This window comes from Diadema antillarum, unplaced genomic scaffold (assembly GCF_040938485.1).
Source record: "Diadema antillarum isolate AM-2024a unplaced genomic scaffold, OU_Dant_1.0 seq00000365_RagTag, whole genome shotgun sequence".
NCBI classification, from domain to species: domain Eukaryota; kingdom Metazoa; phylum Echinodermata; class Echinoidea; order Diadematoida; family Diadematidae; genus Diadema; species Diadema antillarum.
The window spans coordinates 572,586-599,345 of NW_027271366.1; the positions used below are offsets into that span (position 1 = coordinate 572,586).

The following is a 26,760-nucleotide window of genomic DNA, read 5'->3' on the forward strand; positions in this document are numbered from 1 at the left end:
TTGTTAGCCCTTTATATTATTATCCAGCTTAGACATTTTTTTTTTTCTACAAAGATAAAGCACTCACAACATAAAATGTAGGGTCATATCTAGGAAGCAATACAGCTGGAAAAGCTTGAGCAAAGTCTTCGTCTTGGTTCAAAGGGTTAAGCATCGCACTCGTGTTTGGTGTGTGTGCACATATGTATGTACGTGTGTGTATTATTCTGGGGGATATTTTGTTGTTGTTATTTTGGGTTTTGGGTGCTTGCTCTTTAATGGATCCCCTTGTGTGGGGGGTATTTCGGTGTTGATGTTGTCGCTGTTGTTGTTGTTGTTGTTGTTGTTGTTGTTGTTGAAAATATTTCGGGTTTGGGGATGTTTGCTTTTTAATGCATCCCCCTGGATTTAGCACCCTTTGGACCAAAACAGAAAGAATTAGCACTTTTGAGAACAAGCGTCACTTCGGATTGTCTGATTTTACCATTTTCTCACAATATTGTCTTGACATTTGCTCCTTCAACAATAAATCGTTCCGAAGAAATATCTGTACGCTATTGTCAAACATAAACTCTACCAGATAACATTTACCTGAATCCTTATCATTACACCAAACCTAACCTTACGCCCTGTCACAACACTAACCCTATTCCTATATCCATGGAGAAATTAAGAGCAATTATCTCAGGAACAAAATAAAATACCGTGTCACTATTTTCAACACTCTTTATAGGAGCCTACGGGACTTCTAAATATGAATAAATTCCTGTAGAAAAAGGCCAACCTGTCATTGAAAAGCATTTACCTTGATATCGTATTCAAAGTTTGTGCAGGAAGTACATTATGTTAATATAACATATTTGACTATTTCTGTTTGCCGTATCGTGCCGGTATAACAATATTATCAATAGAGATATCTTTTTTTAATCAGATCGTTTGTATTTCCATTTGTTTCAAAGGCAGGTTTAAACAAGCATTTGAAAGCAAACACACAAAGAATAAGCATAAAATACATCAAGATTAACAACTCTTTACACGAATACCAAACGACTAACAACGCTCATCTGACAAAGTTCATCTGAAAGATCGTTTATGGGGGATGCATTGAACAGAGATCTGAATGGTTCTCCTTTATGTCATGACGAGAACCGATGCTTCAGGATTCAATTCATCAAAGTCCCATCATCGAGGTCTCAACAAGCAGTGACAATCATCTTAACTTCTGCAGAGTGAAAGAGAAACAATATTTAATGGACAGCACGGTACACTGGCTGACTGGTGATAAGCAGTGTGGGTGGTGGTGATGGTGGTGGTGGTGGTGGTGGTGGTGGTGGTGTGTGTGTGTGTGTGTGTGTATGTGTGTGTGTATTTGTTTGTTTGTTTGTTTTGGGGGGGGGATTGCTGGTCGATGCGAATGGTTTCTTCCTCCTTCCCACCCTTCCCTCGCATTGGCGAAAAGAATTTTCTGCGAAAATAAGATTGGGTATCATGGGTCTTTTTTTTTTTCTTCTTCTTCTATTATTATTGGCGGCCATGTTTTTTTTTTTTTTCCTCCGGAGCCAAATGTGTTCCCGGCCAAGAAACCCTACCTCCCCCCCCCCCCCCCCCCCCCCCCCCCCCCCCTTTCCTCAGCCCTATTGTCAAGGAAGAGTTCGGGAAAGCGTTACAATATGTTGCCTACGAACGCATCATTGTTAAAGGCAAAGCAATCGAAACTTTGACGTGGGCGGAGTGTTTCGGTATGTCGAAATTACTTTCAAACCACATTGTCATGAAGATATATAATTTAGACCGAGAGACTATGTGGTTACATTGCTTGGAAAAGATGGCCGTAATCGGTGACTCCAATTGATCCGGGGATGTGAGCGTATACCATCATGCTGGTTACACGATAAATTCATAATTAGCTAACGATGAGCATACGAGAACACGCACGATGGCTGGAGCTAAGTATCTGGTATTTACCGTCCTCCTTGTAGGTTAGTATACATTATTTCCCTCAAAATGTGGTTTTCAGATGTCTCTTACGTACTTCTTTTTTTTCTATTATTCTGAACATATGAATTGAACAATGTATTTTCTAATAAGAATATTCTGTGACAAACAACCTTCAAATTATTTGACATTGATTTTCATAAACTAGTTTTTGACGATGGATGAAAATGGATGATCATTTTCAAGAGAAATCAAAAGGAAGAAATGAAGAGAAACATGTGAAATTACAAAATCATCTGTGCTATTTCCTTGTTTAACAGCAAGGATTCAAATAGGAAATGATAAGAAAACAAACCCTAAAATGCTGCTTGTAAGAAATGGAAACAGCTGTTTTGGTATTTGTCTGTGTATGTGTGTGTGTGTGTGTGTGAGCGTGTATTTGAGTGTGTTTTTGATAATTTGTGAAATTCTTACTCATGATTGATCCCGTACTGATGAATCACATTCAAAACTTTTATCAAGATCACGTCCCTCTTTGCTGCTCCTAAAGATATTAATTATAGCCAATTATTTTATTTACTGAAATCCATTCCATCTTCCCATAATAGATTTCACATTTCCTAAGAAGTATTCTATATTCAAAATTACTTAAACATCTGCGCTTTACTTCCAAGAACAACTTTGTACGTTTTCTTCATTATTCATATAAAAAGGTCTTGAGAATGTTCTAGCGATCTACACAAGAATCTTGTTTTGAGGATTGTTCAGTTTTTAAGATTGTTCGTTTGTTTGTTTGTTTGGGGTTTTTGTGAGAAAACCACTTATTCATAGGGTACTGTACACAAATTATGGAATATGAATATTTTTGACGGTATATCATGTTAACGAAGGTAATGAATGAAAAACAAAAATGTCAGATTAGGAATTATTGTGTTCAGTGACTGAGTTGTCTTTTCCTACTCCCACTCTTATGAAAACATCTCCGGTAATAATTCAAGAATCCCATTTTGGCTCACACATCCCTAAAAAAGAAATCCACTCTCTTTTTTTTTTTTTTTTTGATAAGACAGAATTAAATGTGAACGTACACCACAAAACAAACAAAAAATCGCTAACAGTGATTTTGTGTGAGGATTGAAAATAGGTGAAATGGGTCAAACTAACCTGGCCAATCTTAAGTTTTTTATGTTTCTTTAAAGAGCAGGTATTTTTCTATGTTATGTTAAAGTTTGGGATCATAAAACAAACAGGAACTTGCGTTTTCAGCAATTTTTCATAAACACTTTTTATTGGAATAGTGAAATTAGTTGTTTCTCATAGAAACCTCTTCCCATTTCTCATAAATCTTGTCCATACACTCCACTTTCAACTCCAATAACATATGAGAAAATAATGCTACTGCATTAAAAGTTAGTATTAATCATGTAAAGAATGTGCTAATGAAGCAAGCTTAATTTCAACTTAATTTGATAATCCCTTCATTCTTGTTGCTCCCGTGGTCAACATCCTGATTTTTGTTCATCCTACAGGTAGTATAGCTTGGTAAAGAGTAATCGCTTTCGTAATACACCCTGTACTTCAGAGCCTGTTTTCTCAGTTCACATTTTCCAGAGTGTGTCCTTTTTTTCAATATTTAGATAGGTTGGGAGACTCCATTTGCATTGAGTTATGCATCATTTTAAAGCTTAGAGTCTGCTCTTTCAGAATCTACTCTTAACTAAAAATTCATGTCTGGCGACTTTTTGTTTGTCTTGTGATGCAGGGTCGCAAATGAAATTTCCTGCTGAACAGTGCAAAAATTATCAAAACCGGATAAGAAATAAAGAAGCTATGACATTCTGAAATTCAAAAAAAAAAAAATGTTCGGAAAACAATTCTTGACAAGTTGGTATAATTTATTCAAATCAGCAGTTGGATCATGCTCTCATTTTTTGTTAATTTATGTCATGTCTAAAAATGGAAAAAAATTACATAATTCAGTCGCATAAATACACACACACACACACTGGAAAAGTGTGAACCGAGAAAAGATGCTGTGAATTACACGGTCTATCTGTCTATTTTAAGCGCCTAATCTCTACGAAACCGTGCTGGCTGTGCGATGAATGGGCCAAAAAACAGGATGTAAACCACTGGAACAACAACAATGAATGGATTATCAGATTGTAATGAAATTTAGCATATTCTATAAACACATTCTGTCCATGATAAAAGCCAACTTTCAATGCAGTAGCCTTATCCCTTCAAAAGTTACAAGGCTTGAAAGATAAGAGCGTGCAAAGGGTTATCAAGAAATGAAAAGGGGCCTCTAAGACATACTTGATCTCACTACTCTAAAAAAGGGTTGTAGAAAAACTACTTAATATGCCCTTTCCCACTAATTTTATTTTCCCTAAATTGAGAATACTTTAAAAGAAAGATAGTTCTATAATAATATATATGTATATATATATATATGACAAATTAAATATTGACCTGAATGACCCATTTCACCTTTTTTGAGTCCTTACGTAAAATCAAGGGTGCGACTTTTCGTTCGTTTTGTGTATGTGTCACATATATATATAACTTGCCATAAAAACCACCCAAAATAAGAAAAGAATAACTATTACATTTGAAATATATTTGTATGGAAATATGTTTTTTTACCTGTGTCACTTGAAAATAACTTTTTTTTTTAATTTTAAGAATATTGCATGTATAACATACTGAAAATTGTGAGAGCATAATATCATTTAGTCGCCCTTTTGAATAGTCATTAAGCAAGGTCATGAAAATTAATGATTGCTGACAACAAGAAAACTGTGAAATTTCAAAATGTCATGTTTTACTAAGTTCGTGTCCGATTTTGTCATTTTTTCAACGTTCTATAGGGATTTTTATTTAGTATTAGTAGTACTACTTTATTTATTTTGGGGGTTGATTTCCTCACTAAGACAGTGTGGATCTGATATATGGAAGGCTCTTCTTAATCATCTGAAGCACTCTACATCTTTATGAGAAGCAGAGATAAATAGTCGAAAGCACATACTTATGTCTGTTGTTAATAACCTTATTCATATTTGAAACTTGAGACGATTTATTACAAGTGTGATTAATTAATCTCTTCTACTTGACACGTCTAATCTTAAAACATTGATAACATTTGAAGACGACCGTTTCAGCGGCAAGAGTAGTAATTATCTCTCTTAATATGCTATGCTCGCATGCCAGTCGACGGTTGGCCAAGTTCGCATATTCTGCTCAAACAAACAAACAAACAAACAAACCAACCCGCCCAAACTGATCGATAAATCAACAAATGTCACAGTGCAATGAAAGCGTTTCTCGCGATTCTATTCCTGATAAATGTAGCTTCCTTGTTTATGTGGTGACTGACTATCAGGGACTGATTTCTACTGGATTTGTGTGTAAATTCTAATTTTTATTCGCAAGTTTGTCTGCAAGACTTATGCCTCTACAATTATCTAGCTATTAGTCATTTGCAAGAAAAAAGAAATCAAAGATGTGTCATACAATATACGTACACAAAAGCAAAGCATAACATTATCTACAGCCTTGCTCATTACATGTAAAGGGTAACACAAATCTATAAAAGTTACATAGATCTGATAAACAGTACTTCTACAAATTGAGAATGTCACGATCTCATAAAAAGAAACAACAGCATGCATGATGATTAGAAATATTAGATGAGAGAGACTTGTTGCACATTTCGTATTCTTAAATTGCATTTCATTGAAGTTTCACACTACATTATGTGACCGTGCATCACAAAACGAACAAAAGTCGCACACACTGATTTTGTGTGAGGACTGAAAAGAGGTGAAATGGGTCAACCTAGCGGATCTTGTCCTTTTTTTTTATAGTTTCTGAAAGAGCAAGTCTTCTTTTACATTATGCTTAAAGTTTGGATCGTAAAACGGGTAGGAAAATGTTTCTTTTTATTCGGCAGTTTATCTCGAACATTGTTTGGAAGAGTAGAGTGATAAGGTGTGTCTTTAGAGTCTCCTTTTCATTTCTTAAAAACCATGTGCACACTCTTCACTTTCAACTCTAATAACGTTTGAAAGGGTGCTGTTACTGCTTTGAAAATTGGCTTTGATTACGGACAGAATATGCTAATAAGGAATGCTCAATTTTAGTTTAATCTGGTAATCCCTTCATTGTTGTTACTCTGGTGGTTTACATCCTGTTTTTGTCTCATTCATCACAGCCAGCACGGCTTGGTACAGATTAAGCGCTTGAATAGACACTACACTTGAGAGCCTCTTTTCCCAGTTCACACTTGTCGTGAGTGTGTGCTTTCTTTCCAATATTTAAATAGGTTAGGAGAGTCTATTTGATTTGAGTTATACATCATTTTAAAGCTTAAAGTCTGCTCTTTCAGAATATGCTCATAACTGGCTACTTTGTGTGAATTTCGTGGTGCAGAGTCACATTTTATACTATCATTTTCCCTGACATGCAATAAACTTTAAAATGAAATGAAGGAAATAAAATGACATTATTCATTTCTGGCATGTGTCCCATTAAAAATATATCCCCCATGATTTAAACCCCGACATATTTTTTTTTCTTGACAGTTTCTTCCGCAAGCAGAAAATAAACCATAACCTAATTACTTGAATTATCAAACGTATGTTTTTCACAATTGCAAAATGAAAAAAAAAAAAATCTTAATAGCCATACAGGATTTTCAATATTCTGCCTCAGAAATCTACACAGTGTTTTGTTTTCATTTTTAGCGTGTTCCCTTATAGCGTCTAATATGCGTTTGTTAGTTTGTTAGTTTGTTAGTATTACAGCTTCTAGCCAGGGAAAAATGCATTCCTGTTATGGGTGTCTTTCTTCCATTTGTAATAGCTCTTTCATAATCTGAAGTAGGGCAAAGTATGCATTGCAAATAACCTAGGCGTCTGTAAAATTGAGTAAAAAAAAATAACATCGATTACATTTCCAGGCATTCATAATGGCAGATCATAATTTTACAATCTTGTTTGGTAATTCATATTCTTTATGGCTTTTTTTTATTTTGTTATAGAGTTTCTTGCTACTTTTTCTGCTTTCTATGAAGGCCGGTTCTATAGTTCAATATATGTCATTCATTTTTTTTTCTTCATTTCCATTTGTCGAAGCAAAATTGCAGATGTATTATTTGTGACTCTGCACCAAAAAAAAAAAAAAAAAGCAAACAAAAAAACAAAAATGTCGCCAGACAGAGATTCTACTTTAATATGGGCAGATTCTGAACGAGCAGACTCTAAGTTTTAAAATGATGTATAACTCAATTCAAATGGATTCTCTTAACTTATATAAGTGTTGGAAAGAAAACACACTCTGGAAAGTGTGAACTGAGAAAAGAGGCTCTGAAGTACAGGGTCTATTCAAGTGTTTTGAAAGTCTTAACTATGAAAGTCGTGCTACCTGTGCCATGAGTGGGACAAACACATGACTGTTAACCACTGTAGCACCAACTATCAAGGGATTTTTAGATGAAGCTGAAATTGAGCATGGTCTATTACCACATTCTGACCTTAATAGATATCAACATTCAGAGCAGTAGCGTCATCCTTTCAAAAGTTACTAGAGTTGAAACTGAAGGAGGTGAATCCGATTTTCAAGAAATGAAAGGGGTCTCTAAGAGAAACGTGATCACAATACTCTTCTTTAAAAAAAGGTTGTAGAAAAACTGCTGAAAATCATTTTCCCATTCAATTGATAATCACACACTCAAGAATAATGTAGAAGAAGAATAGCTCTTTCAGAAAATATGCGCAACTCAAAATTGACTCGGTTGACCCATTTTACCTTTCTTGAGTCCACACGTAGAATTAAGGGATTTTTTTTGTTTGTTTTGTGATGCACGGTCAAATAATACAAATTGATTTGTAAAGCGTTGGATTCATGGTTCGCTAAGGTGCCTTTGTATAACAGATTGGAGGTGATAACAAGCTTCAAAATTAACACAAATTAGCAAATACAAGAACGGACCGATCTGTAAATTTCCAAGTTTTCCAAAGAATTAAAATACCTAACACCCGGGCTACAATAATGATCACTAATGAGATAGATATGTATCCTGCTTGTAGTAGGAACAGCTTTCATGGAAAACTTAACAATATTTTATGAACATTTTGCCGCCGGTGTCAAATATAATAGGTGTTGTATTACATTGGTATCACATATTCAGATAGGGCCTCATCCACGTCAAGCTCTGCTTATGATGACGGTCCCCTGTATTGATTTCTCCTTTGTTAATAGATACAGTATGCCTTAATATGTTATTTTGATTCATAATTATGCCACTTCAGACTGAATGTTATTACGCAAATGATTTTTCTTTGTATTGATTTGTATGTATCTGTATCATTTTGTTTTTATTTGCAATTGTATTCGGAGAAAGAAAATGCAGAAATAAACCAAACAAACAAACAAACAAGCAAAGGAAGCGGACAAAGGATTTTCCTTTCTACATTTATACACCTGTCAGGATTATTTTTTTATGTATTTAGCTCTAGATTTTTCTACGTGCACGCAAACACTACCACACTCACCCTATCATTAATTCTTGATATTTATGTACTTTTTATTTAGGGAAGATTTGTCGCGTATTAATCAAAGAAGTAGTGATCCCTATTGATTCATCTTAAAAATGTACCGTAGACTTTCAAAACTTATGCATACAATAGAAATCTGTTTATATTACTCTAACAAATATCACCTTCAATTAAACAGAGTCGTTGATGTTTTGATATTTCATTTTTCATTCAGTTTTGGACAGGTGATATATACAAAAATGAATTCGATAGATGTAATCAAATTTCCGTATGGTGAGAAAATGCCAGTGGAGAAATAAAAGAAAAAGGAACGAGTGTCTCAAGTACATCTTGAGAAAAGATTGGCATGTCCGTATCTGATACAGCATTTGATGGATTGATGAAAGTGTTTAATAGGACATGCTGTGCGTTGTATAGGTTTGAAACACCACTGACATGCATCTGTAGTTGTTTTACGCCAGAATGCCGTTACAGGAAGAGGTACAATGTTACAACTTACTAACATGAAAAAAAAAACTAAACTAGTTTTGTCAAATGTATGATTTCTATTTGTGTGTATGTGTGTGAGAACACACACACACAGTGTCACACATCAATACAAGGGGTTGTTGTTGTATTTATCTGCATGGAAAGTACATAAATATTGAGGATGAAGGATAGGGTGAGTGTGGTTGTGTTTGCGTGCACGTAGAAAAATCAAGAGCTAAATACATCGAAATAATATTGTACAGGTGTATAAATGTAGAAAGGAAAATCCTCTGTCCGCTTCCTTTGACACCGGCGGCAAAATGTTCATAAAATTTTGCTAAGTTTTCCTTGAGAAAGAGAGTGTGTGTGAGTGTGTGTGTGTGTGTGTTTTACTGTGTTTTAGTAAGAGAGATGAAAATCTAAATGTTTTCCTTTATTTCGGCGATAAAGAACTGAAAATCAGTTTTTAGACAAAGACGAACTGCCTCCTGGGCTTTACAACGAATTCAAGTCTTTGATATCATGTTTCCTTTGTTTTAGGCGCTTACTGGCCCAAAACCGTTGTTGGTACCTGTACTGGCAGAGAAGACGACGTTTGTGCTGTCAGCGGCACTAATGCTGTGCTGCCTTTCCGGTTCTCTCCTTTCGGGCTTCCTACCTTCCAGCCTAATCTGTTACAAGTGGTGATGAAACGAAGCGAGGAGTTCACAAATGACCCTGTGCTTTCTTGGATTTGCAGTGTCGACGACGCGCCTTGCCAAATGTCTCATCGGGAAGGTCGATACCAGCTTGATATTGATTCCACGGCTGGCGCAAACTTGACCATCTACGGAGTCGAACTCGGTGACGAGCTGTCCTACCGATGTGACTTTTCATTTACTAATAGGCCTGGTGATTCACTATGTCGCCGTCTTCGTGTGCAAGGTATCGTTTCCTTTACACCTCATTTCATGTATAGACCGGGTTGAGGGGTTGCCGTTGTTGTTTTGTAATTTTTTCACCTCTTTGTTTTTTTTCTACTCCTAGATACGGCTACTAAAATGAATAGTATAAATATGTGACCCTGAACCTCAAAACAAACAAAAAGTCGCCAAACATGACTTTTTAGTTAAGACCTTATTCTGAAAGAGCAGATTTTAAGCTTTAAAATGATGTAGAACTCAAATCAAATGGACTCCCCTAACCTATCTAAACATTGGAAAGAAAGCACAAACTCAGGAAAAGTGTGAACTGAGAAAAGAGGCTCTGAAGTACAGTGTCTATTCAAGCGCTTAATCTTTACCAAGTCGTGCTGGCTGTGCGATGAATGGGACAAAAATACAGGAAGTAAACCACCGGAGTATACAGCAAAGACGGGATTATTGGATTAAACTGAAAATAAGTATGTCTAATTAACATATTGCATTCATAATTACTTATAATTTTCAAAGCAGTAGCAATATCCTTGTGTGTACAAGGTTTTTCAGAAATGAAAAAGGGACACACTTAATCACAATATTCTATCAAAAATGTTCTAGATAAACTGCTAAAAACACACTTTCCTGTCCGTTTAATGATCCCAAATCTTAGTATAATGTAGAAGAAGACTTGTTCTTTCAGAAAATATGAAAAAGACAAGATCGGCTAGGTTCAATTTCAATTTCAATTTCAATTTCAATTTATTTTCATATTTCTCGATGAAAAAATATATCAAATATAACAAAATTAAATGAAGTACATGATATCAAGCTGGAGACATAATACATATCGCAAATATATAAAACATATAGTGGTCGATCTATAAAGTTTGGAATCTGTGAATGAATGCTAAGAAATATGAAGGAACGTACTTAAAAGCGAGCTTGTTGAGCGTAGGTCCCAGGTAAAATCGAATTTAAACGATTCAACCATTCCATACTGAATTCTAAAATCCCCATAGACTTGATTCACAGACCACCAGGTTCCCGTATGAAACGGGTTAAGATGGGGAGGACGGGTACAAATATGACCGAAACATAGAAGAAAAAAAAAGTACAATTATACAGTTATATCACAAATTCTTCTTTAATGCAGATTTGGGGTCGGTTAAGCCACATGCTGTAGGCGGATAAACCATTGTCGTTCTGGCAATAATGAGAATATGACTCAATATACAATAACAATAATACGGTTTAGAAAATATTAGAAATTTATACATTGCGTGTATTAAGGAGGGAACACATGCACCTGCAAATCCCCCCCCCAAAAAAAAAATACATTCAACAACCAGTTACAGTGCAGAGAGAATTAAAATACCAGCTGTTACTTCGCCCCAGCTGTCTTAAAGAAGGAAGAATACACAATAGGTCATAAACACAGTGACAGAATTTGAGGGCACAAACAGCTGGTTTAACATGACAACAACCCTGGAGTACAGTAGAGCGAGATAGTCCTGTACAACACCAAACAGATTTCAATGAGCTGAATTAATGTAATTATTCAATAAATACTGTCTTAATTTGCATTTAAAGGATGATAGTGACAAACAACCTGTGAGATCATGTTGACCCATTTCACTTATTTTCAGTCCTCACGCAAAATCAGTGTGTGCGACTTTTTGTTCGTTTTGTGATGCACGGTCACTATGTAATGTATTATATGTGACCCTGCACCTCAAAACAAACAAAAAGTCGCCAGACATGAATTTTTAGTTAAGACCATATTCTGAAAGAACAGACTTTAAGCTTTAAAATGATGTATAACTCAAATCAAATGGACTCTCCTAACCTATCTAAATATTGGAAAGAAAGCACAAACTCAGGAAAAGTGTGAACTGAGAAAAGAGGCTCTGAAGTACAGTGTCTATTCAAGCGCTTAATCTTTACTAAACCGTGCTGGCTGTGCGATGAATGGGACAAAAAAAAACAGGAAGTAAACCACCAGAGTAACAACAATGAAGGGATTAACAGATTAAACTGAAATTAAGTATGCCTCATTAACACATTTTATCCACAATTAATGCCAACTTTCAAAGCAGTAACACTATCCTTTCAAAAGTTATTAGAGTTGAAAGTGAAGAGTGTGGACAAGGTTTTTCAGAAATGAAAAAGGGATTCTAAAGACACACCTAATCACACTATTCTACCAAAAATGTTCGAGATAAACTGCTAAAAAAACACACTTTCCTGCCCGTTTTATGAAACCAAATTTTAGCATAATGTAAAAGAAGACCCGCTCTTTCAGAAAATATGAAAAAGTCAAGTTCGGCTAGGTTGACCCATTTCACTTATTTTCAGTCCTCACGCAAAATCAGTGTGTGCGACTTTATGTTCGTTTTGAGGTGCACGGTCACATATATGCATGTTTGTTTATATAAATAAACATATATACTTGTTTGCATAATGTATATATATATATATATATATATATATGTGTGTGTGTGTGTGTGTGTGTGTGTGTGTGCGTGTGTGATTTTATTGGAAGTCTCCCCCAAGAGGCCAATGAGAATTTTAGCTAAAAGTAATCATGAAACGATTCGTCGAGAAACGAATATGCAGTCATTGCCAGTGGTCTTGTTGGTGGTCGTCGTGTGCAAGGTATCGTTTCCTTTACAACTCATTTCATGTATAGACCGGGTCGAGGGGTTGCCGTTGTTGTTTTGTAATTTTTTCACCTCTTTGTTTTTTCTACTCCTAGATACGGCTACTTGATTATATATATATATATATAATGTATATATATATATATATATATATATATATATATGAAGAGTTTGTTTGCAAAAACCGATAAGTCCATTTTTGAAGATTTTGAAGTACGATCTCTGTCATAGAGTACAAAATAATACCTTTTTAATGATACATTATTCACTACATATAAAGGTACATTTTTGAAATTATGGTCAAAAGAAGCAACATTTTTCTTATTATTCTCTTTATTTTCTTGACCTTTAATCGCAAATATCTCCATTTGGCAAATATGGACTTATCGGTTTTTGCAAACAAACTCTTCATATATAAACATGTTTGTATAATACAAATATATATATATATATATATATATATATATACATATATATATATATATATATATTTACATATATATGTGTGTGTGTGTATATGTGCGTATGTGATTTTATTGGAAGTCTCCCCCAAGAGGCCAATGAGAATTTCAGTGACAGTAATCATGAAGCCATTTGTCGAGAACCGAATATGCAGTCACTGCCAGTGGTCTTGTTATATAGAAGGAGAGCACACACGACTAAATTATAGAAGGCAGACGTTCTTTACTATTGACTGCAGTGGGATTTCCTGTACGTAGTGATAATGTGTGATACTCATGTGATGAAAAGAAAATCACATTTTAATCGCTCTAGTGTCACGTTTTGTTCTTGTGTGTGTGTGTGTGTGTGTGTGTGTGATATCATAATTTTCTTTGTGTATATTAAATAAAGGACAATCTCGGGTATGCATGTAACTAATTATGAAGAAGATGATAATGATAATGAAAAAAAGAAGAAAGTAGAATAACGTTAATGTTTTATTGATATATCAATTTATTTTATACCGGTGTAGAAGACACAGAATAAGTAATTCAGCAATTCACAACCCTATATGTGACCCTGCACCTCAAAACAAACAAAAAGTCGCCAGACATGAATTTTTAGTTAAGACCATATTCTGAAAGAACAGACTTTAAGCTTTAAAATGATGTATAACTCAAATCAAATGGACTCTCCTAACCTATCTGAATATTGGAAAGAAAGCACAAACTCAGGAAAAGTGTGAACTGAGAAAAGAGGCTCTGAAGTACAGTGTGCGTTCAAGCGCTTAATCTTTACCAAACTGTGCTGGCTGTGCGATGAATGGGACAAAAACCAGGAAGTAAACCACCAGAGTAACAACAATGAAGGGATTATCAGATTAAACTGATATTAAGCATGCCTCATTAACACATTCTGTCCATAATTAAAGCTAACTTTCAAAGCAGTGGCACTATCCTTTCAAAAGTTATTACAGTTGAAAGTGAAGAGTGTGGACAAGGTTTTTCAGAAATGAAAAAGGGATTCTAAAGACACACCTAATCACACTATTCTGCCAAAAATGTTCGAGATAAACTGCTAAAAAACGCACTTTCCTGCCCGTTTTATGATACCAAATTTTAGCATAATGTAAAAGAAGACCCGCTCTTTCAGAAAATATGAAAAAGTCAAGTTCGGCTAGGTTGACCCATTTCACTTATTTTCAGTCCTCGCGCAAAATAAGTGTGTGCGACTTTATGTTCGTTTTGAGGTGAACGGTCACATATTCTGAAAGAGCAGACTTTAAGCTTTAAAATGATGTATAACTCAAATCAAATGGACTTTCTTAACCTATCTAAACATCGGAAAGAAAGCACAAACTCAGGAAAAGTGTGAACTGAGAAAAGAGGCTCTGAAGTACAGTGTCTATTCAAGCGCTTAATCTTTACCAAACCGTGCTGGCTGTGCGGTGAATGGGACAGAAGAACAGGAAGTAAACCACCAGAGTAACAACAATGAAGGAATTATCAAATTAAAGTGAAATTAGGCATGCCTCATTAACACATTCTGTCTATAATCAATGCCAACTTTCAAAGCAGTAGCACTCTCTTTTCAAAAGTTATTAGAATTGAAAGTGAAGAGTGTGGACAAGGTTTTTCTGAAATGAAAAAGGGATTCCAAAGGTACACCTAATCACACTATTCTACCAAAAATGTTCGAGATAAACTGCTAAAAAAACACACTTTCCTGCCCGTTTTATGATACCAAATTTTAGCATAATGTAAAAGAGAAGACCCGCTTTTTCAGTAAATATGAAAAATTCAAGTTCGGCTAGGTTGACCAATTTCACTTGTTTTCAGTCCTCACGCAAAATCAGTGTGTGCGACTTTATGTTCGTTTTGAGGCTGGTGCACGGTCACATACATATTGCTTACTAATATCTTTAAACCTGAACATGGAATATCTGTTGGTTTTTTTTTTTCCTTTTGTTTTTTTTTTTCCGGGGGAGGACTTCTGTGAGCATACATGTATCTCCAAATACACACAAGCACACACAAACACACACACACACACACACACACACACACACACACACAAACGAACACATGATATGTATTATTATCAGGGAGGTCACCTCCCTGATATTATTCATTTCATAATATATGTATATGCCTATAATCATAATTGTACACCTTATTTTGCCACATCCTTCAGCGTGGCAGTTAGAGTTGTCTAATCCTCGAGCAGTTTCATCTTTATAGTAAATTCGTTTTCATATAAAGTCCCACCCAGACATCTCGAGATCTACGACGGAAACGGGAGGCTGTTGGAAGAAAACGTCACTGTTCGAGAAGGAGACGATTTGGTTGTCAGGTGTATCGCCCGTGGAGCTAAACCTGCTGCATCCATTGCATGGTACCTCGACGATAAAATGGTTACGGGCGACCTCATCAATATAACCAGTAACTCCCAGGATGCACGTTTGAATGACACGAGTTATCGGCTGGTCATTCCTGCCTTGGAGACACAAAAAAATCTGCAGAAGATAATCTGCAAAGCCACGATCGAACCTGACGTGACAAAAGAAGTCAACGTAACAGTGCACGTTTGGAGTGAGTGTTTTTCTCCTTGATAGCAGATTGTTAACGTTTCGAGAAGAATGTGACACGATTGATATTCCTTTCGTATTTCTTCGTTACGCAGAAAACTCAACTGTAATATGACATGAAAGGATATTTTGTGATATTAAGGATGTAGAACGCGTTGAATTTCACTTTCAGTCTAAAGAAAATGTAAAAGAGCACTAAATGTCGTCCTAACCAAGCTTGATTGTTCTGTCATGAGTCGTAAGACTAAAGATATAATAGCACTGCCTTATGAAAAAAAAGAGAGTCTTTATCCAGTCCCATTCTGGCTTTAAGCAGTCAGTCATAACGTAGGTCAAACAAACTTTTGAATTAAAGGTCAACCTGACAGGCAAGTTTGGCTGGAGGGTCTAGATGATGTGGATCCGTCTACCACCGAGCGAAAATTTCGTTGTGGCATTCAAGGGGGCTATCCGAGTCCGCAGATCACATGGTTCATTGGTAATCGAAACGTCACAACGAACTCGTCTACCAACCACGCCTCCTTAGCATCCGGGCATTTCAATACCAGCAGCGAACTAAGTTTGACGCTGACGCTTCAGGACAACGGAAGGACACTGAGGTGCGTCATCGACCATGTGGCCCTTGATGAATCGCTATCACAAGAAGGAGACTTGCGCGTCTGTGAGTATTATCATTTTTTTTTACTGTTCTTTGAATGAAACTGAAGTTGATGCCAGAATTACAAAACCTTCTTTTGATTTTACAAGATGTATATAAATGGTTTCTCAACTTTCGATATCAACTGTAAACAAATTTCGATTCGAATGGCGGTAAACAGGGAAGGATATTATTTGAAGTATATGATTGATGATACTTTGGCACACGTATTTGATTTTTGCTTGGTAAATGGAAGAAACACTTGATTTTTAGATAGATTTCCGAAACTTGTCCAAATAACATGAATAACAAAACATTCATTTGTATTATTCGAAGAGAGCAATAGAACATCGAGGTAATGCATAATTATTTGAATAATACAAGAATCCGTTTCATAATTATGGTTCCCTGTGATGATCCTTATGAATTAAGTGCTTTGTTGTACATTTTTGTGTGAATTTATGTTTCTGCGTCTGTACGTGTGTAAGGACCTGCATACATTTCTATCTACGCGCATCGTATGTAATACCTCTCTCTTTCAATTTATCCCTCACTACTCGGTCACTCAGGTGCTAAAGTTGACGTTCATGTTGCAATATCTAAAATCGACACATCGTCGGTGATTTTGCAGTCAGACATTAAACCACGAGTAGGTTCGGAAGCAATACACTGCGACCTGAAAACCTGCAATGTCAACTCAAGTAAGTAACCTTTTCAAATATTTTTGAGTGTACTGCACAATCGTATGTCCGCGTTCGTGTGCTCAAAGGCGAAACGACGTGAATCAAAAAATACTTTACCGTACCATATCGTACCATATTGTATCATACCATGCCAGTTGTGGATAACTCTTAGTAGAAATAATTCATTCCTCGAATACCCCACCTATGTGCATTTCTTTCATAATTTCATTATAAAATTCATGCACCTTAATAAGACCATATCTTTGATTATAATTTCTACATAAATTTTATCAATTTCATTGACAGGAAATGTTACCGTTTTGAACCAGTGCATCACCACTCCTGTGTACGACATTGGGCTTGACAATCATTACCAAGTGCCCGACCTGGAGCCGTCTACAAGGTACTCCGTGCGGCTATCCTGCCGTTACGGATGTGGCGAAACATCCAAAGAGATACAGATTACAACATTGCATTTGGAGAGCAACGTCGAGAACAGTAAGTTCGCCTCTTTTATTACACACGCAAAATCCGTGTCAGTTTTATGTCATTATGCTTAGTTTCATTTCATTTCATTTCATTTCATGTCATGTCATGTCATGTCATGTCATGCCATGTCATGTCATGTCATGTCATGTCATTTCATTCATTTTATTTCATTTCACTTCACTTCATTTCGTATTGTTTATTTACTATTTTCAGCCAACCGCACGGTTTGAATAATACAACACTTATATTTGCTCATCATCACCTTTGGTCCCTTTCACGCACGCACACACACACACACACACACACACTCTCTCTCTCTCTCTCTCTCTCTCTCTCTTACAGACACATAGACACACAGACACACACACACACACACACACGTTTGTATTTACATAAACAGACACCAACAACTAATACTCACGGCACACCCAGTACCTACACATGAATTGAAAACATGGTTAATCTGTCAGGTAAATGCAATAAATACGCCTTCAGTATATGACTCCGTTGTTTATTCCTCTGAAATGAAAAATAATATTTTGAATATCTCATTAAAAAAAATCGCTGAATAATTTACAATTTCATGTAATACTCTCGTCAATCGAACATCTTGTATGTAGCAGAGAAAGACAACCTATAAAAGTAATATGATGTGCACTCTATAGACAGACATTTTTTTGGAGTAATAGTACATATTTCATTATTGTCTGATTCGCATAGACTATGCCTATAAGCAAAATTATTGCGGATAAATGGACTTTGTGTTTCTACAGGTCAATATCATCGCAGCACAATGGACATCTCATAGCACTGCACACCCTCTGCACCGATGTTCACTTTGGGAGTGGCGACATTTCTGTATAGTGCAATTTATGGTAGTTTACTTTAAGCTGTAAGTTTACCTAGGGCTTATTCCCTATACGACAGGCAAGCTCCGTCCTTAAATATAGTCCCCAACATTTTTTTTTTAACAATTATTTGTTTCTTGTTCAAAATATTGTTTAAAGTGTTCATTTTTGACATAACTAATAGACTGCCATACTGTAAGCCTACTTACAATATTCAATTGTATTACAAATCAAGAGTTTGTTCGCAAAAACCGATAAGACCCTATTTGCCAAATGGAGATATTTGCGATTAAAGGTCAAGAAAAATAAAGAGAATAATAAGAAAAATTTTGCTTCTTTTGACGATAACTTAAAAAAGATGTACCTTTATATGTGGTGACCAATGTATCACTCAAAAAGTATTATTTTGTACTTTATGACAGAGATCGTACTTCAAAAGCTTCAAAAATGGACTTATCTGTTTTTGCCAACAATCTCCTCAAATGTACATGTCTTTAAAAGTTATTCACACAGCTATCTGACATTTTGATAAGATTTTTTTTCATTCCATTGAAAGATGTAAGACTGAAAAGAAGTGAACTAAATATTGTTCCTTACTTTACCAGGAAACTTTAATCTTAGCTCATTACCTGTCCCAGTATATATAACTGTTTTATAAATGATTAAAGATATTGTACTTAATATTCAATGGGGATGGTATGTGGAGGTAAGGACAATTGGAAAATATTAGAATATTACATGTGTTCATGACCATTATCAATGTCCCACGTTGTCTCATAAATCCAAGAAAATATTTTGATCTACAACTTTTGAGCCTCTGTCAGTGTTTGAAGAGATTTGTAGCTTTCATTAATGAGTATGGATTTATGAAAGTAGTCAAATAACGATCAAACTCGGTCAATTTGAGCAATTCGAAACGAAGGTAAATACACACACAAAATTTTGAATTCAATGCCGAGAGTCTATGGCAAAATCACTTCACCAGTTTTTGTTTTCACCAGTCTGCCAAGGGATTCAAAATTGTTAATTTACTGCTACATAGGGTTCTTGTCACTTAATCCTCATACATGCATATACTTTCATTTTTATAATCATTTTTACTGTCTGGCCTACTCTGTAATGCTAATGGCTTTGTCAATGTCACTACTGGCACGGAATTGGCGCAAAGCCACAATAGGCAGAAGAGCAATGGGTCTATGTCCTAAGTATTCCGAATAAACAAATAGACGAATATAATTCAATAAAGAATTCCGTAACGCAAGTTTCCACTTTAATACAGGCATCGCATTCATTTCATTGGATGCACCTTTTGGAATTTCTGAAAGTAAACATTTACTAGATGATAGGTTAGCACGGATCGTGCTATTTTTTGTCTAACGTAATACAATGTTAAGAAGTAATATATGAGTTAGACAGATGTTTGACTGAGCGATTTGTTAGAGTAATTATAGGGGCTTATGGTTAGTCAAAACAAAGGGGTTTAGAAATAAGCCTGTGCATTTTTCTAAAATGATTATTATTATTAATCGTGTTAATATTTCATTCAAGATTTGGTTCGAGAGTTTGTTTTCGTCATCATCGCCATCATCGTCGTCAGCGCTTTTGTGATAGTCGTGACAGTGTCCATCGTTCTCAGAACTGTTGTCAGAGGTATTCCTTTTGTGTGTGTGTGTCGTGGAGTAAAGATTTACCAATTACTTTTGTAAGATAAATTAAATCAGTTACATGAAATGGAGCAAATAGCATAAACTAACAATGCATTATATCAGATGTCGTACAGCATAACGGACAGTAGGCATAAAACAAGATCAATAATACAAGACTTACGAGTTAAAAATAAGAAGAAAATGTACACATACCGATTCATATTAATGATTTTACAATGTGAATGTGGTTGTGTGAGGTCAGTACAAAGTTTAGTGTGTATATGTGTGTGTGTGTTTAGAGGATAGGGAGGTAGGGGATTTTTATTAGCTTCTTAGTGTTCGTGTTTGTAAGTTTATCACTTTATTTGCATCCACAATAATTTTACATCTTCTTTATTGACAAAAATGTGTGTGGGCAAAGATTCCTTTCCTCTGTCTCTGATTCTCTGATTCTTTATCTGATTTCTGATAAATCTACTCACAATGTAACCTATGGGTTATCCCTTTCTGTGTCTTATGGTATAATATTTGCATTATACGAAAAGTTGACACCATTACAAAGTCATAATGTCAAAGCAATTCGAATTTCACCGCTTGTAAAACTTTTGATTCGATTTCATGTAACGTAGTTCACAGGTTTTGCAGCTGTTTTCCACTAAAGTTCTTTCTTCTTTTATATCTTGATTATAATTTTGTGATTAGGAAAACTTGCCGTCTCTCAAAGTAGAGTTGAGAATGAAGTAATTCCACACATGGTTGCGTCACCTGACAGCGATCGTCGCTGGAACAACCTCTACACGGTAACATAGACTTTTCCTTGAAAAGTGAGATTGAAAACTTCTGCAAATGATTGTTAAAAGAATGATACACTTTCAGTTGAGATGGGGCCAGGTTTCAGATTTCCAACTTTTTTGAGAATCATATTTTGAGATAATGAGAAGACCCTTACGAAATATAAAATCGGATATCATTCTCAAAGGAAACCACGATTAATTTGATGAAAATTGGTTGTAAAAGAGCTGAGATATCCAGAACAAAACGATCCCTCATAAGAGGTGGGACCCACCATCTTATTAGCATCGCTATGTTTTACTTTGTTGTTTGGATGTCTCAGCCATTTTAAAACTGATTTACACTGTATGAAATTTGAATTCCTCTTACAGTAATTTCCTTTTTAGTGATTCACAAAGTGGTTTCTAAGTATCTTAAAAAAAAAAGAAATCACAGCTGAATCTTCAACTCAACCAATACCATAGCATCTCGTTAAGCTCACCGGAAAAAGCACCTAGATGTAAGGCTGCATTCATATAATATCAAAAGGAAGCAGAACTAAAATGTCACTGCATAAGAAAATGAAAGGATAAGGTCCGAGCCGATGTTATCCAATCTTTTACCTCTGCTGATGTTGATGAGTTCCAGTGCTACTTACATCAAGTGTTCATGAAAATACGCTGTATCATCCTCAAAGCAAAGCATAAGAATGGAAAGTGCGCTTTGTCATGCATTTGTAAACCTCCATTACTGCATCGTCATAACCTGGTCAATGTGCCATTATATTACATTGCTTTCCCCTCTCCTTTTCCCGGCAAATTTCCTTATGTCATGAAAGCGGATAAATTGCTGTCAATACATCACAAAGACAATGAAGGGAGTTCACTTCAAACTTCATTGCACTTTCGTTCCCAAAAGATGTCAATGAGCCGCAATGTTTTGAATTGGGGTGATTTATTGTTTAGCATCGTAACCACTACAGAATGTATCATTCAGGGCACCACGTGACTGCCTGTAATGGTAATCCCCAACCTCACTTTCATTGAATATCAAAAGTGCTGAGCTCCAAAGGATTGTTTTAGTTTCACTTTTAAATATCAACTGACATATTCTTTCTTCCTTCTTCTTCTGTTTCTTCTCTGGATTGACAATAAAGACAATGATATGGATTTCATATTCTCTAAGTAAAAGAGCTATGTGTATCTATTTATAAACCGTGTCTATCCGAACATCTCAACCTCCTATATCAAATTACTAAGGTGTGGTTAGTCAGCAGGTTTGATTTGTTTACCTTGTGAGTGTGTGTTTCTTTAAGTGGAGGAGCTTGTTGCGTGTTGGGGATATACATGGCAAAAGATCAATCCTAACAACGTGGGTTCTAGGGATTAAGAATAAAAAGGAGATGGAAGAATGGTTTGTGATTATTGTGATCACATTATCTTGTTATTTTCATTGTTGCTCTAGTCCGTCTTATTGTTGATTTTGTAGTGTTTTGGGTGCTCCTTTTTTGTTCCTTTTGTTTTGGTGTCTTATATGTCAAAAAGACGCCAAATTCGTTCAGAAGGGAAGGTGACATGAGAATGCATAAGTTCCTTTGGCATACAACAGATTGACGAGCTAAGGGAAGAAGATTCGGCCGTCTACCAAGAGATCAAGGACTCCATCATCTCTGGGCAAACGTCTCCAACTGAATGGCGGTTCACTCGACAGTTGTGTTCCAGCGATCAGCCGCCAGAATTGCCGCCGTTCCTTCGCCAATCTTCCACTGACAGCCAGAACTCGTCCATCGCTTGCACGCAGGACGGCTACGTACCGATGTCGCCCAAGTCTGATCGATACGGCGGAGGAGACACGCTCTACATTGCAATGAGGGAAATAGCTAACTTGCAGTGAGACGCAATAAGTAGTAATGTATACTCCCCATATACCGAAGTCATCGCAACCGGCGGGTTTCCTTCCGTTGTATCGAAAGTTCATTAAAACCAAACGGTAGAGTGCATTAAGAATGTGAAATATGCTCCTTAGAGATGATAATGTTGGGACCTGAATGTTGATTTCGTTGTAACGAAAATTCCGATATAATCGTGTCCATTATAATGGGAGTACGCTGTATTGGTCTTTGTCGTTCCCAGTGCTACTGACCACAAGTCATTTACATGATAATATTTTCTCATCTTTCTTCACGAATAAGACCTTATTCCAACTGAATGACACGAAATATCCCTGATTTGGTTGTATATTTTTAATAGGTCTTATGTATATAGCATTTTTCGAGAGACTTTCATTCTCGTGTCTTACATTCCTCTATACCATAAGGGTTCCCAAAAAAACATATTAGAAATAATAATAACTATAGATAGAATGTGCTCCATGCTATTATCAATGCTAAAACTCAATTGGGATATTCTTTTCGTTCCAATGCAGCTTTCAGACATATCTTTGCAGGGTTTAATGCAGTTGTATATCACTGCATTTACCGAGTCAGTATTGTTGTAAAAGTGCAAACTAGAATAGGAATTGAGCTAAATGACCAGTAGAGCGTAGACACAACATGCTTTGCTTGTCTTTCGGTGTGTGTGTGTGTGTGTGTGTGTGTGTGGAGCGTAAAAATACTGTAGACAAATACCATTTCGAATATCCTCTCCTTATCACGATATGTAGGTCTATTTGGAAACCCTACATTACACGTTTAAACGTGTCATTCTCATCGTCACTGAAATCTTGCAACTTCACAATCCCTCGCTCATTCTCCCTCTGTCTCTCCCTCTGTCCCTCTCCCTCTCTATCTCTCTCTCTCTCTCTCTCTCTCTCTATATATATATATATATATATATGCAATATAAACTAAGAGAGAAAGAGAGAGAGAGAGAGATTTCAATTGCATTTGTCGTAAGGTTATACCAACTTATTAACAAGATTAAGATGAATTAAGTATAAAAGACATCCATAGTTTAATTTGCCCATCTCTTCTGCGTGAAATAAGTGGTCTCTTCTATCGCTATTATTGTCCTTCCTTAATGTCAATGTATGAAATGTTTATGAGACTGGCGCTAAATGTATCCTAGGGCTCGTTTTGTTTGTTCCTCTATCATGTCGTAGTGTATACGATACCGCTAACTAGTCTAAAATTCACAGACACAGACTTCATTTGTCATTTTACATATGTGTCTGTGACCAGTTAAATGATACGTGAAAAGCCTCATTTCAAATAATGTGTGGTAAGAGTACTTTCCGCGTATTATTTGACTGGTCACAGACACCTCCATAAATCCATTATATCACTATTCTCCCATCACGTTTTTAAAATCCTCAAGTGACTATGTATTGTTTATGTCTGTTTAATTGCGTTATATGCATTTCTGTGATTTGTCAAAAGTGTGTGTGTGTGTTTTACACTTTACTGAGGAGGAGCTTGTCTCAATAATCTCGTAATTGCCACAATGCGCCTGTATACGTAGAAAACAACAACAAAAGGATGATGTAGACTACTAGACGTATGTATTACCGAAAGTTGTCTGTTTAATCGGAAAGAATTGCTCTTTGTGACGTAGTTGTTGCACGGAATGTCGCTTTCATGAGAAGGAATCTAGTATCTTTCAGGGAATGCTAAGCTGTTGACCAGTTCCAGAAATTCCTAAATAGAAATGCACTTGTAGCTCATGGACACACTTTTGGTTTAGCTAAACAACAACCATCAAAATAATGAAAAGCATTTAATTTCACTCTCAATATACTTGGTATGATGCAGTTTGAACATCCTCATGCAAAATAAATTCAACGAGCTACAAGGACAAGATAAGCTTCTAGCTAATACTTTTGTTCGATTTTGAATAGAAAGTGAAAAGGTGATGTGTTGATAATCGAGCGGAATTAAGCATTTTCCGAGAAGTGTCTGCTTACCATTTCGCAGAATCTTGAAAAACCGAAGATGGATTGCCGCTTAGAATGGAGTGAAAGGTTCTTTGCAATCCTTCTTTTCCCGTAAACAGAAAATGAAATGATAGACATAATGAGGAAGTATTGATTGATGACACTTATCAGTGATTCATTGCACCGAAAAAAAAAATCCAATGACAGTGATCGTTGAAAAATTTGTTATCATGTGAGTGGGAATATTGTTCCTGAATTAAGGAGTGGTCTCGTTTGACTGGTAAATCAAACACAAGGATCCCAATATTCGTAGAAACAGGGCCTGTTGAGCATAGCCTTTGTTTGAATGTTTTTTTTTTCAAGGTAAATTTTGCACAAACAAAAAAGACGTAATAATAGCCTGTCATAACGTCTTTATAACGTTTATTCTCTTTTGGCAAAAAAAAAAAGAGAAAAGTATAGTAAAAGGTAACGTGTTTCTGCTGAAAAATATGAATGGAAGTGAGAAAGTACTTTGTAAATCATGGTGACATTTTTCTTGACATGATGACCAGTATAAGCAAAGGTACTTTAAAGGGAATGCCGTCCGAGTTGAAAGTTAGTCTGAAAAAAAAAATGATAAATTAAGATAGCATAATAGTCAACATTTCATTGAAATCGGAATAAAGGTAAGAAAGTTATAAAATCTGAAATATTTGATACATTTGGCAAAGCACTTTTTTAATGATTTGAATGTTTTGACTGTGCTAAGTTCATTTTCCATTGATATATATATATATATATATATATATATATATACACTGTATATATATATATATAATAGTAGTAGTAATATTATTATGATTTAACAAAAGTGCACTACATATTATTATTTCTACATGAAAAACGTTCAAAATCAGCCAGATATATCAGGAATTTTAGACTGGCGCAAATGTATCATGATTATTGCATTTGACGGAGAAAAATGAGTATGATAATTTCAAAGCTGTGAAACTGTATGCCAATTTAAGAGGTGATACCGTCATCGGATACAAAGTTTGGATATTCATATTAACTGTCCAATAAGTGTTTCATTACCGTCTTTGCACAACATTTTCGCAGTTTTCTTCAGAGCTTTCGACATGTCCGTAATTCCCGTTTACATCTTTATATTTCGTGTATGCAGTTTTAAGCACATACAGCTCTACTCACACCCACGTGCCTTGATGATCAATATGGAAAATGTTCAAAACCTCGGACGAGCTCGAAAAATAAAATAAACAGAAAATATCTGAATTCTGCATGCTACAAATTTTGACAAGTGTTAAAAAGCTTCCACCGATTTCAAATTGTACACTTTACTCAATCTGTCAAAGTGTATGTGTGTATGTAAAGCAAAATGAAATAATTGAATGAATGAATGAATGACTGTGAGTAAGTGTTCATATTTGTTGTTGTTGTTGTTTTGTTTTTTTTTGTGTGTTTTTTTTTAGTGTGATGTAATGCACCGTATCATCACTCACTGAAATAAAATGGGCTCAATCTTCTTTTCGATTGCAAACCGTGCATTAACTATCGTGGTCTCATATTTTATTGTGAAACAGATTTTTCAATGATTGCTCCTCTTTATCATGACCATGCTGACTGAGTCGTTTTTTGAATTTTAATTACTAGTATTGTTTTCTATTTTCCGTCTGTAAAAACGTGTCGAGGGGAAATCGCTATAATTAAGAAAATATTACCACTTTGACCTGGAACTGGTCAGTGATTGAAGCAATAATATTGTGAGAGAGGTTGTGGTGAGGAGGTTCACTTTTTTGTCTCTGTTTTATTTCTTTAGTTTGCTGTTGGCTTTTGCTCCTTTATGCGAGGAATGAAAGTGCATAAATTTACTCCCATTTGGCCCTGGTGCAAAAGGTGCTATAATAGTGTGACACTGATAGATGAAAAGTTTTAGCAGATTCTGAAACATCTCGAGAGGCTAATTTTTCACATCCACTATACTCTGTATATCAATTAGTGTTGTGTGGCAAGAGAATGTAGAACAACAACAACATTCCTAATGCTACTTTAAGAAATTCATATCTATCCAACAAAATAAAAAAAAAACGAACATTTTGAAACAAAATACCGAGGTGATTATGTTAGATTGTCATACCATAGATCCTGGGCGTGGTTCATTTTCCATGAAGGATCTAACATAGTCCTTCTTGTAAAGTTGCGATAAAAAAATGCATTTGTTTCTACCAGTTTGTAAGAAGTACATTATGCAAAGGTTGTAAAACAGGTTATGAAATATAATTATGCA

The 26,760-nt window shown here is 35.6% G+C and overlaps 1 protein-coding gene across 1 annotated transcript; it reads left to right on the plus strand.

Annotated features, from left to right (window-relative positions):
* The first annotated feature begins 1,811 nt into the window (after window positions 1-1,811).
* LOC139731197 (uncharacterized) lies at window positions 1,812-23,391 on the plus strand. The gene is made up of 9 exons (XM_071642081.1): window positions 1,812-1,958; window positions 9,483-9,866; window positions 15,204-15,533; window positions 15,885-16,190; window positions 16,736-16,867; window positions 17,156-17,347; window positions 19,735-19,836; window positions 20,535-20,632; window positions 22,212-23,391. The coding sequence occupies exons 1-9, from the start codon at window positions 1,916-1,918 to the stop codon at window positions 22,494-22,496; spliced, it is 1,872 nt and encodes a 623-aa protein (XP_071498182.1). The 5' UTR covers window positions 1,812-1,915; the 3' UTR covers window positions 22,497-23,391.
* Window positions 23,392-26,760: the final 3,369 nt, after the last annotated feature.